The sequence below is a fragment of the Acinonyx jubatus genome, chromosome C1 (genome assembly GCF_027475565.1).
Source record: "Acinonyx jubatus isolate Ajub_Pintada_27869175 chromosome C1, VMU_Ajub_asm_v1.0, whole genome shotgun sequence".
In the NCBI taxonomy this organism is placed as follows: domain Eukaryota; kingdom Metazoa; phylum Chordata; class Mammalia; order Carnivora; family Felidae; genus Acinonyx; species Acinonyx jubatus.
In genome coordinates, this window is record NC_069381.1 from 71,240,246 (window position 1) to 71,255,262 (window position 15,017).

The 15,017-nt window shown below is 36.0% G+C and overlaps 1 protein-coding gene across 18 annotated transcripts in view; it reads right to left on the reverse strand.

Annotated features, from left to right (window-relative positions):
* COL24A1 (collagen type XXIV alpha 1 chain) overlaps positions 1-15,017 on the reverse strand; it is a 398,176-nt gene that overhangs the window by 45,526 nt on the left and 337,633 nt on the right. For all 18 annotated transcript variants that reach the window (XR_008295013.1, XM_027058695.2, XM_053214348.1 and 15 more), the window contains 3 exons: positions 2,556-2,663; positions 670-777; positions 522-575 (listed from right to left, as the gene is read on the reverse strand). Coding sequence is in view for 17 of the 18 variants with exons in the window: in XM_027058695.2 (XP_026914496.1) it covers positions 522-575; positions 670-777; positions 2,556-2,663 (270 nt within the window). In the remaining variant the exon portion in view is untranslated. The remainder of the gene's footprint in view (positions 1-521; positions 576-669; positions 778-2,555; positions 2,664-15,017) is intronic.

Here is a 15,017-nt window from a genome sequence, read left to right on the forward strand (position 1 = left end):
ATGGACATTTTACAAGTGAAATAATCTTGTAACAATTTATTAAGAGTTGGCTCTGAAAATATGGAATGTAAATGGATAGTTAAAGATGTGCATGCTGAGTGCTTTGGAGGAACTGTACTAAAGTGTGCAATTTACTTTGAAGTACACCAAAGTGAATTGAGAGAGGGAGAGAGGGACAGATAGATACATGATAAAGCAAGTGGAGTAAAAAGCAATGGTAGAATCTAGGCAATAAGTATACGGGTTTTCACCCATTCTCTCAACTTTGCTGTATGTTTGAAAACTTTCACAATAAAATGTTTGGGAAAATGGAATGTGAGGGAGACAAAAGCAAATTATTCAATAAAATTGGTAGGGAAATCTATAGCTACACAAATTTTAAATTAACATATTTAAAATTCAAACATATAACTGTACCAACTGAAATTTTACAGATTAAAATATATAAAAACTCAAGTCAGAGACTAAACACTGGTATTTCAACATCTTTCTGATGAATAGCAGAAAACATGTAAACGTACCCTGGGGCCTGGGAATCCTTGGAAACCTGTCAAACCTTGGACACCATGTTCTCCCTGCAATGTGAATAGATACGATCATCATTATTGTGCAACGGTGGCCTGATCTGGAGAAAAATAATACTTAGTGAATTTCTGAGTTGGCACATACAGGCTGCCCTTTAAGGCCAGGCTCTCCACGTGGTCCTTGATCACCTTGTGCTCCTCCGTGGCCTCTTTTACCTTGAATTCCAGGTTGTCCAGGTAGTCCTTGTTCGCCCTATGGGCAAAAAAAGAAAGGTGATCTTGACTTTAGAATCTACCAACATAATTGAAACCCAAATACAAGTCCATCTTTAGGTATAGTACAGGACACTCAGGAGATCAAATTCTGCATGGTCATTCTTCCTACTGATATTTTCCACATAAGTAATATTTGATTATAATGAACAATATGTGTAGCAGTGGGGAAAGAAAATTCCAAGGATTATGGCCGTAAGTGTGGAAAGAAGAGGGAAGGGGGTACCTAAAAGCTAGAAAGAAGGCAGTGGGGCTAACGAGAGAATGGTGAATGTGCGGTGTGTGTGTGGGTTGTATATTACATATGACGGAATGTGCACTGTATTTGAGTTGGTGTTATTTTGCTGTGTTCTTCTCACCATACAGAGATGATTCAGTTTATACAAGAAACAAAGCAGATTCTCCTGAAGTGTGAACCCTGGTTTTTGTCATGGTTGTCTTTTCAATCCTGTCATTAAGAAATTTCTATTACCTGTTTCTCAAGGTTCCTTTGATATAAATTCCCTTTATCTCCTCTAAAATTCCACTTAATGATATACTTAATCGCCATTATTTTATTTGCAAAGGTTAAGTCTTTTCTAAATTTACTTTTATTTTGTTTTTCAAGTGAAAGTTGAAATATCTTTCACACCATGTCTAAAAATAAGAATCAGGTAGAGTTTGCAGATAAGTTAATGAAAAATGAAGCTTGGTAGACTTTGATCAAAGATTCTTTAAGATTAGCAAATTATCTTTCACTGTCTGAAGACAAAGATATAGCTTTGGGACTTGACAAATATGGATCCTTTTTATTGCAGATTCACACATTAAAGAGAGGAATCTTATTTCTTTTCCTAGTTTTAGCATTTGTTCAACTACTTTGAATTTTAGTGGAAAGGGATGAGTCATTTCCAGTTTACCCATATGGATCAGAATATCTGTACATTCTTTAGAAATGGAACTATGAAAAGTTAAGAGGTAATATGATGACGGTGACAACGTCTCAATCCTAGGCTTTTATGAAATCACTTTAGACACTAGACTAATCTCTTTGTTGTCTGGGTCAGTTCTGCACTGAGATAGCTCTGAAACAGGTTTTGTTTGGAAAGCCTATTGACATGTGACAACATTCCATTCAATTCAGGATTTAATTACGATCACTTTGACTCTATGAAATAAGCTCTACTCTTATCAGGTTTATAAATTGGTTGGTTAGGTTCAGACTCAGAGGGATAGAAAGTGTATCTAAGAAAGTATGAATCCAGAAGTAATAAGATTTCTCTTTTTTTCGGAGGAGAAGGTAGATGACAGAGGGGCAAGAAGAAACAGAATGAGTCAAAGGGCATTTTTAAAAAATGTTTATATATTTTTGAGAGACAGAGCGTGAGTAGGGGAAGGGCAGACAGAGAGGGAGACACAGAATCCGAAGCGGGCTCCAGGCTCTGAGCTGTCAGCACAGAGCCTGACGTGGGGCTCGAACTTGCAGACTGTGAGATCATGACCTGAGCTGAAAACAGACGCTGAACAGACTGAGCTGCCCAAGTGCCCCAAAGCATTGCCAGTTCTGAGTTAATGAGTTGTTCTGGCAAATTACATGCACTGTGGTTATCACAGGAGATGAGTATGTCAAGGCCATACACTGTTTTTCCTAATGTGTTATTATTGGTCAAATTTTAAAAAAATGATTAATCTTACCATTGTGTGATATAGCCAATGAACTCAGGTACAATAAGCATGTTAGTAGTGCTCCTCATCCATCAGAAGAAAATGTTAAAGTACCTTTGGGCCTGGAACCCCTGGGCTTCCTGGAAGGCCTGATGGCCCCTTGGCTCCTCGAGGACCTGGAGACCCAGCTGGTCCTGCTCTTCCTGGGCTGCCTCTGGTGCCCTAAATAACATAGGTAAGAAATAAAAACTGGGGGTATTTCCTAAAACTTCATCCAGAGGCTCAGTAACTGTAGGAGGCGTTGGTGTTCTGAAAGGCTACTGTTGACACACTGCTCAGGTTTGAGAGTTATCCTGGGCTTCTTTCCCAAATAAGTGAAATATTTAAGTCATGTTTTTACCTACCTAAAGTCTCTAATTATAGTTAATATAATGGTCTGAGGTATTTAAAATGAAAATACTGAGGCAGTACAGTCTCTTAGTACCTTCTGACTTAAATAGCCTAGGTGTAAAGTATGTTCATTGTATTCTAACTTTCTGTATTATATTTGGGTGTGCATGACAACTCTAATAACTGATTAATGTTTCCTTAAGAAAAAAATTCTATGGATATTAACCAGACTTACTGTGGTGATCATTTTCTCAATATATACACATATTGAATCATTATGTTGTATACCTAAAACTAATATAAGCTCTATGTCACTCATATCGCAATTAAAATTTAAAAATTTTAAAAACTTTTTTTTTAGAGTTTCTGAGTGGTTCATTTGTTAGCCCAGCAAGGAAAGTCACTTACTGACATGACTTAAATCATGTACCCAAAGTAAACTTGTTTAAGATTAAGTTAGCCTTTTGGCAAGAACAATGGCCTGAAATGTTGAAGACATTGGAGCAGCATCAATAAGCAATTAAAAAACAAGGTAAATGCTTTGGAATGGTTTTCCTTGCCTCTTGATGAACTGACAGATGTTAGCATTACAACTCAGTTGTTTATTTGGGGAGTCAATGCTGTGTTAAAGTGACTAAAGAATTAACGTATATGAACAGTTTGTAATTGACTATAGGTGAGGAAATTTTCAAAGACATTAAAGCACTAAATCAGTACAACCTCAAATGGAATCGGCTAAAATGTGATAAAACTGATAGCAAAGCATTGGACGAAGATTTACTGGACAAATTTACAAAAATTGTGAAAATGTACAGTACTTAAAGCTAGGGATATTCATTTTATTATTCACCATCAGTTACACTGAGGAAAATACTTGAATCTAGCATGTATTGTTGAACAAGTATTGTCAACAGTGAACTCCATTGACTCTTGCAACCTTCATCCATTCTGTGATTTTTTTTGTGTGAAAATAGAACCTGAATATCCTCATTTTCCCTATCACAAAGCAATTTGATGGCTTGGCAGGGATAAAGTTTTACTGAGCTATTTTGAGACCAAGATTGAAATTGTTTTGAATGAGAAGAACCACCCTCAACCTCTATTATTGAATAATGAGTGACTTCAGATATTAGATTTTGCTACAGACCCTATAATGTTTATCAATGAATTCAACCTAAAATTACAAGGCAAGGAAATGCCTATTTGTGAAGCATGTACTGTGGTAAAGTCATTTCTTTTTAAGTAATGTCTATGCCCAACATGGGGCTCAAACTCACAATTCAAAGATCAAGAGTCACATGTTCTCACCAGCTGAGTCAGCCAGCCACCCGGTGTGGTAAAGTTATTTTGATGACAACTAATGTTCAAATCACAAGTAATGTGAAGCAACTTTTATATATTTCCTATTGATATCAAGAATTAAAACAGTAAGTGAGACTGTCATTTCCACATAAATTTGTAGTGGGTAGATTTTCTGAGCTCAGCTACTGCCAGTAGCATTTTCTAGCACTAGAGGCAAGAAATTTGTGTACTTCAAAATCCATTTAACTGTGCAGCTGAGAAGTTTTCACCTAAAGTCCAATTGGATATGAATAATATGCAATGTAATGACATAATAGAAGGCAAATATCAAGAGAAGATTCTAACAGAATTTTATAAATTCTTTCCAAGCAATGAATAGGCACAGTTAAAATCATATGTTTGTGACTTTGGTAGTACCTATCTGTGTGAAAAGAATTTTCAAAGATGAAGTATGTAAAACATGCAAAATCTCATTATAGGTCAGCATTAATAAAAAGAAAATTTTGATGATATGGAACTGTAATAAGCTAAATGTTATCTCCCTCCCACAAATAATTCCATTTTTTCTCATTACTAGAATTGTATTACCAACAAAAAGTTGTGCTAAATTTTATTTTGAATTGCATGAAGAAAAACTTACTGAAAATCTATTTTATCTTTTGTTGCATAAGTTCTTAAATAAAACCCTTAATTTTGCCTCTTGCCTTGCAAAGCCTAAAATAGTTACCAATATTTACAGAAAACATTTGTTGACCTTTGTTCTAGATGACCACTACTTTCTCAGTTGATTCCTGGGATACTAAATTGGGTTGTGCAATCATTCTTTCATGCATTCAGCAAAAAATTGATGATAATATAGAATACCATTTATGTGAAAGGAAGGTACCATGGGAAACCATATGGGGAATACAAATATAAATATGTTTTTGTTTTCAAGGAGCTTAACATTAAGTGAAAAGGATAAAATGTAATTATATAAACAGTTATAATAAATACAGAAATATTTTAAAAATTGCCAGATGAGAAGAGAGACAGAAAGCAAATTCTAGAGAGGTTCTGAATAGGGGAAATTACTTTTGGTGCTGATCAAAACAGGAATTACTGATAAAGTAGAGTAGAACTGGATCATAAGATAAAGATATTGCCCTTAAAGTTACAAATGTAATAGGAAAGATGACTTGCTAAAGAGAGTATTCCTGTAGAAGGCCTGGTTGGGAGAATAGGATTTAAAGATAAAGCCAATTTTGAATATAATACTAAAGTATTTTTCCTTTTTTCTCCAAGTTATTTCCTCCAAATTATATTATCACATATCTTTTTATTTTCTTACTTACAGTGAATAATTCAACATAGTTAAAGAATTACCTATTCTATGTAGATTTTCTTCATGACCACAAAACTCACTATAGTAATGAATGTAAATGTATTCTATATCACTACGTGCCATGTACTATGCTGGACACATAGAGAGAGATGCCTACAGAGTATAGGTTCATATTCCTAGGTTGACCTTTAAACTTTTTTTGTCCCAATCTACATTAGCCATTTTCTCTCTCGTCATTTCTCTACAGTAGTGGTTCTTGATATTTGTAAGGAACCGTTATGAAGACAAAATAGGGGAAGAGAGAGAGAAGGAGAGAAAGGGGAGTAAGTGAGAAAAGAGAGGGAGAGAGGGGAGGTAGAGACAAAGAGACAGGAAGAGAGATGGAGAGAGAGAGGAAGGTGGGGCAGAGAGAACATGCACACACACACACACACACACACACACACACACACAGAGAGAGAGAGAGAGAGAGAGAGAGAGAGAGAGAGAGAGATCCACATTGTGAACTTAAGTTTCAGGTGGTTATATGGTTCTTACATATTGCTTGCATCTTAACCTAAGTGCACTTATCTCTATTTCCTTCCCCTTGTCACATGAATTTGAGGACCCTGGATAGTATGTACTCTATCCTATTTCTTTCCCCCTGCCACACAAATCCTGGATTCAGGACTTGGTGTCATTTAAAAAAATTTTTTTAAATCTTTATTTATTTTTGAGAGAGAGACAGCTGAGCAGGGGAAGAACAAAGACAGGGAGACACAGAATCCGAAGCAGGCCCCAGGCTCTGAGCTGTCAGCACAGAGCCTGATGTGGGGCTCAAACTCACAAACTGTGAGATTATGACCTGAGCTGAAGTAGGACGCTCAACTAACTGAGCCACCCAGGTGCCCCGGGACTTGATGCCATTTTAGAACTCATTAATGCAAATGAAAGCAAATCCAGTCAGTCACCTGAGACCTTGAGATAAAATTTCAAAATGTTTAGTGAAGATGTAGGTGTCATACCAATGGCCAGGTGTCTAACAGAAATAAGACTTTATAGAAAAGGCAAGTCTCAAAAACAAATTTTGATGAATAGTGCCCTCTCCACGAAAAACAAAAAAAGGTGAAAAATGTAAAGAAACCAATGGCCCGCAGAGAAAGCAGATTCTAAAAGGTCATATAAAAGATGGAAGGAAGGGTATGTAAGCAAGGAAAAAAAATCATACAGACTTAGGTTAATATATAGACTTAGGTTCAGTGTTAAACTAGGTGAAATGTAAGGATTTTTTTTTTAAAGTGGATTGTCTTGCAAAGCTGTGAATAGCCTATCCTTGGATGTATTATAGAACTAATAGATGCCACAGGGAGAGGATATAATATGACAGATTACCCTAGACAATTTGAGGATACCTCAACGTTCCAAAATTCTGAAACATTAGCACTTTACTTGTAATTTTAGGCAATTTTTAAGACCTTTATTTGCTAACAGTAAAAAAAAAATGTATCTTTTGGGTAACGCATGGACAATGGACATTCAGACATTGCTGAACGCTCCTGAAGTCAATAGGTCTTTTTAGCTGAGAATAAAAAGGACCCTAGAACTAGTCCGTAGGGTTAACTGAAAACTAAAAACTTTACTTGCAGTGCTATCACATATTTAGCACAGCACAATGACTATGTTCCAAGTCATTTACTGTTCATGTTGGTTTCTTAGAGAGAAATTTGAGGATAGTAGCAGAGTGTTCTGTACAAAGTTCCAAACAATGTTTCATACAAGTAGAGAACAAATATTTCTTATTATGAACACAAAGATGGATGAGTAATTTTGCTTTCAAGAGAAACAGATGCTTATGCCTAGGCATTCTTTCCAATGTCTTACAAATGATTTGTCTAACACCAATAAGCAAAGAGTAAGTCATTCTGAGTGAATTTTAAAATGTAAACAAAACCACAATTAATTTGTTCACAGATGATGAAACCAATAAACTCTGGAGGAAGTGTCAGTTTTGATTGGACTGAAACCAATGACTGCTTAATCCTTGATATTCTAAAGAAACAAGTACTTGGGTCAGTAATCAACAACAATAACATCAGCCACAAGAGTTACTTCTTATTGTCATCTATGTATCAGAAACTGTCATGGTAATATGGTTGTATTGTTTTATTTAATCGATGTCAGTTAAGAAAAGAACAGGGATCCCGTGTCTTTTACTTTGACTTCCCTGTGGGGAAAGGAAAGAGTAGTTTACGTATAAATTTGCCTTCAATCTGGAATTGAATGGAAAGATCTGGAAAGGAAAATGGAGTTATCTGCACACATTAGAAGGACAGAGAGAGGAAGATTTTGGAACAGTGATGACTGGTTTGTATATAATAGTGAAACATCACAGAGAATGTCCCTAGCTCTCTTAATTTAGTTGCCTTAATCTCATTAGGATTGAAACAACTATATTAAGAAATAAGTAAGAAAGAAATAAAATTTGCTCAAGACAAGCAACAATAGAAATCCACATTTTAAAGTAGATTAACAAAGGGGTGCCATCTTTAAAACTATGTTGAATGAAAAGATAAATATTTTTAATGTTAATTTTATTGATTTCTCAACAGAATAATAAATTTAAAGTGACACTAAACTTCAAATTAGTTGATGTTTTCCTTTCAAGTAGCACCTTGAAAATTACTAAAAAGTTTTTTTCTTTCCCTACTGCCAAGCATTCTTTGTGTTCCTAGCATTATATTTATGTAGTTATTTATTGTGTGAGAAAATAGCAATTAAAATTAATTTGCTTTCTATAGAGCGAAAAATAAGTATGATGCCCTGAATTTTTTTGCATTATTAGGCAACATAAGTACTGCATTTTTTGTTTAAGCCAGCAAATCAACGAGTTAATAAAAGTAATGCTTTGCTTCCTTTACTCCAAGCAACTAAAAACACTTCTGTTTAAGTAAGAATTTCTCATTTTATTTGGTTTACTAAATATATCCCTCCTAGGAAAGAATTGGCTGTTTAAAAAATATGGGATAGGAATTATTAGGTGATTATATGCAAGGCTACATTATATCTAAATAGTGTAGCATTCATAACATTTTCCTTCAGTGCCAGTCATAAGTAATGCGGCCAAAGGCTGGAAATAAGATTTATGAATGAGCTGTATACTACAGTTAGGAGATAACTTTAGTTTTGAATCTCTAAACATATTAAAGCTTATGGAACTTGGAGCAGGGTTGAGACAAGTCAGGTTAGCTTGACTTAGGTTATTCTCAAGAGTATACAAAACTAACTCTTGTTCAGCCTTAATGAATGTAGGCATTTCAACATTGTATTACCTCACAGAAATTATTCACACATTTCCATTAGAACAACTGGTGGTTTGTCAGTCTTGTAAAATGGACAGTGCAAATGTCACTCTAATATTGGGCAAAATTAATGTATCTTACGAAATCTCCTTTACTCAGCCCAGAATGTATAATCACAGGACTAACAAGGACTGAAAGAAGTTATTTCACTTATGCTTTGGCTCTCAGACATGTCTAGGCTCACACTACTATGAAGAAATAAATGTCCATCTTTTATTTCAAAAATAGCAAATCTATACCCATACTATTTTATTTGATCCTCAGAATCCTGTGAACATGCCGATTCTTTCCTGACTGCAGGTTTTTCCATTTTGAGTGCGTTCTTCCTTCATTCTGTATATACCTGGCTCAGTTTGCTGAAGGGATATATAGTATAAATATACCCCAGTATGACTTCCTCAGTGGGGCCTCCACTGTCTACTCCATCTATAATCTACTTCCCACATGTTCTATTTCAAAACCCTATTTATTTCTTTCATAGAACTTAGCACAATTTAGAATTGCCTGATTTGTTTATATATGGACTACTACTCAATTACTAGGCTGATCCATATTGCATTATGAATTGTTTTTAGGTCTAAAATGGTCAAATGTCAGAAGTTTATTGCTGTTTCATGTATGTTTCACGAAGGCAATTCTTTGTCCATCTTGTTCACTGCTCTATTCTCTAACTCCTGGCTCATATTAAGCACTAAACAAATATTTTTGAATGAATGAATGTTTGCTTAACCACGAATATCTATTACTATGGAAAGATGATAATAGCTCAATAATAGACATTCACATAGAATGTCTCATTTGATATTCAGAAAAACCATATGAGTCAGGTATTTTTGTATTGCTGGTATAGATGATGCTTAAGACATTAAGTAGGTGACACATCCTAACTTTATTCGGGTCTCCAAAGTCATTGTTATTATGCAAAGAATATTCATTCTTCAAATATTTACTGAGCTCCTTCTATAGGCCCGACACTGCTAAGTGCTAGGGATGCAAAGATGAATAAAACACGATCCCCATTCTACAAGAGTTTGCAATCTTTTGGGGGCAGAAAGATGTGAAGATATGTAATCAGCAGCCATATGATCCATCCTCTGATGGAAGCAGTGCATACAGTATACATAAGTTCAGAGCAGGGAGGCTTAACTCTGAGTGAAGAATCCAAAGAAGAGTGTCTGAAGGAGGCAACCGTTCAATTAAGTCCTAAAAGAGCAAGAAAATATTCATCCTAAAGTCAGAGAGAAAGATGGAAGAGCTTTCCAAGCAGAAGGCATAAATTGCATGTACAAAGGCATTAAAGTAGGAAAATATGCAGAATTTGGAGGAATATCTAAGTAATTAAGCATACCTGAAAGGGCACAGTATAGTGGTTAAGGACATAGGTAGGCTCTGAATCTACATTGCCTGATTTTGATTTCTGGCTCTATTATTTGTTGTCCGTGTGACCTCAGGCAAGTTACTTAGTCTCTTGGAGTCTCACCTTCCTTTTCTGTAACCTGGAGATAATAGCTGTACCTACTTGATGGTTTTTTTTTGTGAGGATTAAAAAAACTTCATCCATATTCAGCACCTTGAATAGTGCCTCGCACGTGCTAAGTGTTTAATAATTGTTAGCCGCCATTATGACTGAAATGCACAGCAAATGTGAGGAGAAAAGTGGACTATAACACTGGAAATGTAAACAGAGGCCAGATCATGAAGGATCAACATTCCAAGAAGACTATGAACTTTACTGGATTGAGAGTCATTGGAGACTCAACTAGGAACATTACATCCTTTAGCAAATCTTTCATTTTGTTGCTAATAAGCAGCCAAACAGACTGTGTTTTGTCTGCTCTGGAAGAGTTCCTAATGAGCAGTTAATGGGCCAAAACAAGCAGCAGAGGGAATAGAGAGAAAGTAGCAATCAGGATAAACCATAATTGGAAATCACCCTCTTAATAATCAAGAGTTGACAGGATCTGCTGAAGGTATGTTTCTTTCTCCAAAATACTGTGAAGAAAGAAATGTATCTTCTCAGAAACAGAAGTTTCTTTAGTGTGACTAGCTCACAGGCTAGAGAACACACCAGATGGGTGGCAGGGCTGCTGGTGTTCTTTAACAGAGGCTTCCACGGTGGTCTTCCTACTCTGTGCTTGGATTATGAGTGGGCTGATGAAGTGTGTTTTTCCTTCCTATACTGGGCACAATCCACAAGTGGAAAATTTAAGACTTTCGATGTTCTTTTAGGACAAGCATCTCATTTTATACACCACTTAAGCTTATGTTCACCTGACAAAGTGCAAAGTCAAGATTGAAAGGCCTTGATTTGTCTTAAGTCAAGATGTTAGTTTTGTTTCTTTCCCTCTTTTCCAATAACCAATTTTATAAGTTGCAGCAATAAAAAAATAAAAAGACCGGTAAGCCTTCATTTTGATGACAAATAGATTTATGATCTTTGCAGGGAAAAGTTGTTTTCCTTTTTCATAAATGATTGAGGCACTACTGAAGTCCAACGCAATGAAAACAGCATGGTAGACTCATTTACTACAGATGTGCTAAATTGATGAGTCTCAAAACACTCATTTATACAGAAGGAAATTGACACAGGCAACTGTGAGTCTCCCCAATACTATCCTTTAGTTATAGTCACATGACCTTGGAAAAACACCAAAACTGTGGAGTGAATATGCCAAGAATTCTTTAACTCCTTGGCCACATCAAAAAAAAAAGAAAGAACATTGTTTAGGAAAATCAGGCAGTTGCATAATGCTAGAAATCCCAGAATAAATATTTTTCTCAGTGGAAAAATCCAGCAGTCTTTAAAGGTAAGCCAAGAAACACCACGGTGCCATGATTTAAAAAAATAAAATAAAAATTACAAAAAAAGACCAATGGAAAGATGTCCTTATCCGTTGTTGAAAATATTCCAGGGAATATGCTAGTATTTAAAGACTGTGTTACTATCTCTTAAGTAGTTTTTCTACTGCCACAGTAAGTTTCAGAAATAATTACTTAGAAATCATTTCACCTAATGACCAGTTTGGCCATTGTTACCTAATGTCATTGAACAGACCAGTTCCTTATAAAAACTATTATTCTGATTTCATATCATATATTCTACAGGGAGCAGAAATACTTACAGAAAAATTTTCTGTAGTCTTAAATACCAATGGCATGTGTAAACCTTGGGGCTTTATTTAAAGGGGATTCCTCAAGGGAAAGTTAATTTTGTTTTTATTTTGAAGGCTACAAAACATTTCAATATTTATGACATTCTGATATTCAAAGTATGCATGTGAAATTTTTCTTATTCTTTGAAAATGCTAAAAAGTAGGAGATGATGAATTATGATCTGATACCTAATTGCTTACTAATAGCAATAGCAGATACCATTCAGCTTCATGGATTTGGGAGGTATACAACATTATTGTAATTCATTTCAACTCCTTTCATCATAAGATTCCATGAGGTTTTTATACAAGTCATGTATAAAGGGACATGTGGCTCTGAATCTGTTTTTTATTTTTATTTATTTATTTATTTATTTTATTTTTTTGGGACAGAGAGAGACAGAGCATGAACGGGGGAGGGGCAGAGAGAGAGGGAGACACAGAATCGGAAACAGGCTCCAGGCTCTGAGCCATCAGCCCAGAGCCCGACACGGGGCTCGAACTCATGGACCGCGAGATCCTGACCTGGCTGAAGTTGGACGCTTAACCGACTGCACCACCCAGGCGCCCCTGAATCTGTTTTTTAAAAATGACTTCCTAATTAGAAGTGGAATAGCTTACAAAGTGGAGCTAGAATATGCATGTTTTATTACCTAACTCATACTCAGATTCTCCCTGCTCATTATGTCTTCAGTGTCTCCATATCTACTAGGTCTATCTAGCATTTAAATGTGGTTAAGCTTCTCTCACTTAAAAATAACTTCTACTATAATTTCAGTTTCATCTCTAGTTATTGCCCTCCTTTCTCTTTCAGGGCCAAATTTCTCCATTGAATTGTCTGAATATCTTGACTTCCTCACTGTCCACTCTCCTCAAGCACTGCAATCCTATTTCTGCATCCCCCGCATCAGATCAAATGGTTATATGCTGATGTTACTGATGCTCTCCATATACTAAAGTATAGTGGTTATAATTTTATCTTTTTAGATTTTGGTACTAGTCAGTGTCTGTATTTGCAAATACCAGAAACTAATCCTGGATAATTGAAACAGAAAATTTACTGAAAAGGTACTGAGTAGCTCACAGACAAATCCAGAAAGCCAGGTTCGGAAAATGCATAGAATTGAAGGAAGTTTAGGTAGCCAGAATTTGGACACTGCAGAGTGCATCACCACAGCTTGCTATACATGGACTCCAGTCACCCCTGGAACCTGAGTGCTATTGGGGTTACTGCCACTGCCACTAGAGTAGAATCTCTCTATTATCCCTGCTTCTGCGTATCACTAACTCCCCAGCCAAAGGGCTAGCTAGACATGACTGATTGGTTAGGCCTAGGTCATAGGCCTGTGTCCTTGTTTCAAGGAGGAAATGGGAAGTGAAAATCTAGAATCTGACTTCTGTAGAAGGTGCCCTCCCCCCACCAAGACTCAAAAAGGGAGTAAACATAAACATTTATAAACATAAGATGGGGTTAAAATGCTGAGTAGCCAAAAACCAAAAAAATAAAATTAATAAAACACATGTCCATCACAATCTCTCAGGACTATTAGATCTAGTTGATGACTTTTTCCTTGAAATATTTTTTTTTCCTGAGTTTCTATGACATTACATTCTTTTTCTCCTACCTATTACGATCACTCCATTTCAGTCTCCTTTGTAGTCTCCTCTTCCTTCTTTACCTGATTTCTAAATGATAGAAATCCTTACAGCTCAGTACCAGACCTTCTTTCCATCGTTTATTGAATATTTGTATTTTTCTTCATTTGTTCCCCAAATCTATTCACTGTCGCTTCTCTATCTTGCTGTTTGTCCTGGGAATTTGACCTTCATGGACTGTTATCATCTGGGTTCCCTTGTCCTCTCTTCACTTTCAGTTGGGGTTGGCCAATGGGGTACATATCTCTAGGATATTAGAGGAGAAGGGAGTACTATATTTATTTCTTCCATTTCCTCCTGGCTTTGACATTCTGTCAGTGGCTAGGTTACGTTCAAATACAGCTCCTGTAAGGTGCCCCTTTTCCCACAGCTCCAGCCCTCAGCTTGGCTTTCGACTTGACATTATTTCTTTCCTTTAACCTTTCAGGTCTAAGGACAGTAACCACATCCTACTGTTGATAGTCTCTGGATTCTCCCAACATCCCTTACTGTCTGTCTTAACCCTTTCTTCATTTCTGTAAATATTTTTTTCAAAATTCAAAAGTAGAGTATTTCATCTACTTTCTAACATGACTCTGATTAAGTACATTTCTATATGCTGATGACTCTCACATTTATATCTGACATTCTCTCTGAGCTCTAGGCCAGAATATCTAATTACCTAAATGTCATAACATTACCCATAAAATTTGGGATTCCTTCACTGTTTGCTTTTTTTCATGACGGGCAGTATAATGCACCAAGTTAGGAACTTGCACAAGTGAGAAATTTGGAAGTTATCCTTGACATCCCTCTCCTTCCTTTACCTCCCTTAACCAAATATCAAGTACTGTAAAAACTACCTCCAAAATACCACTAAATCCACCCACTTCTTTCCATTTCCACTTCACTAGTCTAGTACAAACCATGAAGATATGCAGCCTGAAATATTGCAATAAATAGTCTTCTTATTAGTCGCCTGTATCTATGCTTGCCCCTTTCAATCCATTTTCCATAATGAAGCCAGAGCAAGTCCTTTAAAAATGGAAAATTGGGATAATGTCCCTCCTAACCTCAACAGGGTACTAGCATCTTCAGATAATGCTCAATATCCTTAACGTGTCCTTCAATATTTATATGATGTGGCTCTTGTGTACTTCAATGGCATCAAACTGTATCAGCATACATCTTGTTCACTAAACTTTAGCCATAATTGCTAATGTTCTAGTTTTTCAAACACACTATGTTCTTCCTAGCTTTGTATATGCTGTCATCTCTGCATAGAATGTTTCTTTCAGGCTTTCCTCACTCACAGTAATCATTCCTAATTTATTAACTCCTACTTATTCTTCAGTGTCATCTCTCTCTTTCTCCCTACCCTCTCATATCAAGCCACTTTACTGACATAAATTGCAAAGTACATAATTTGATAAGT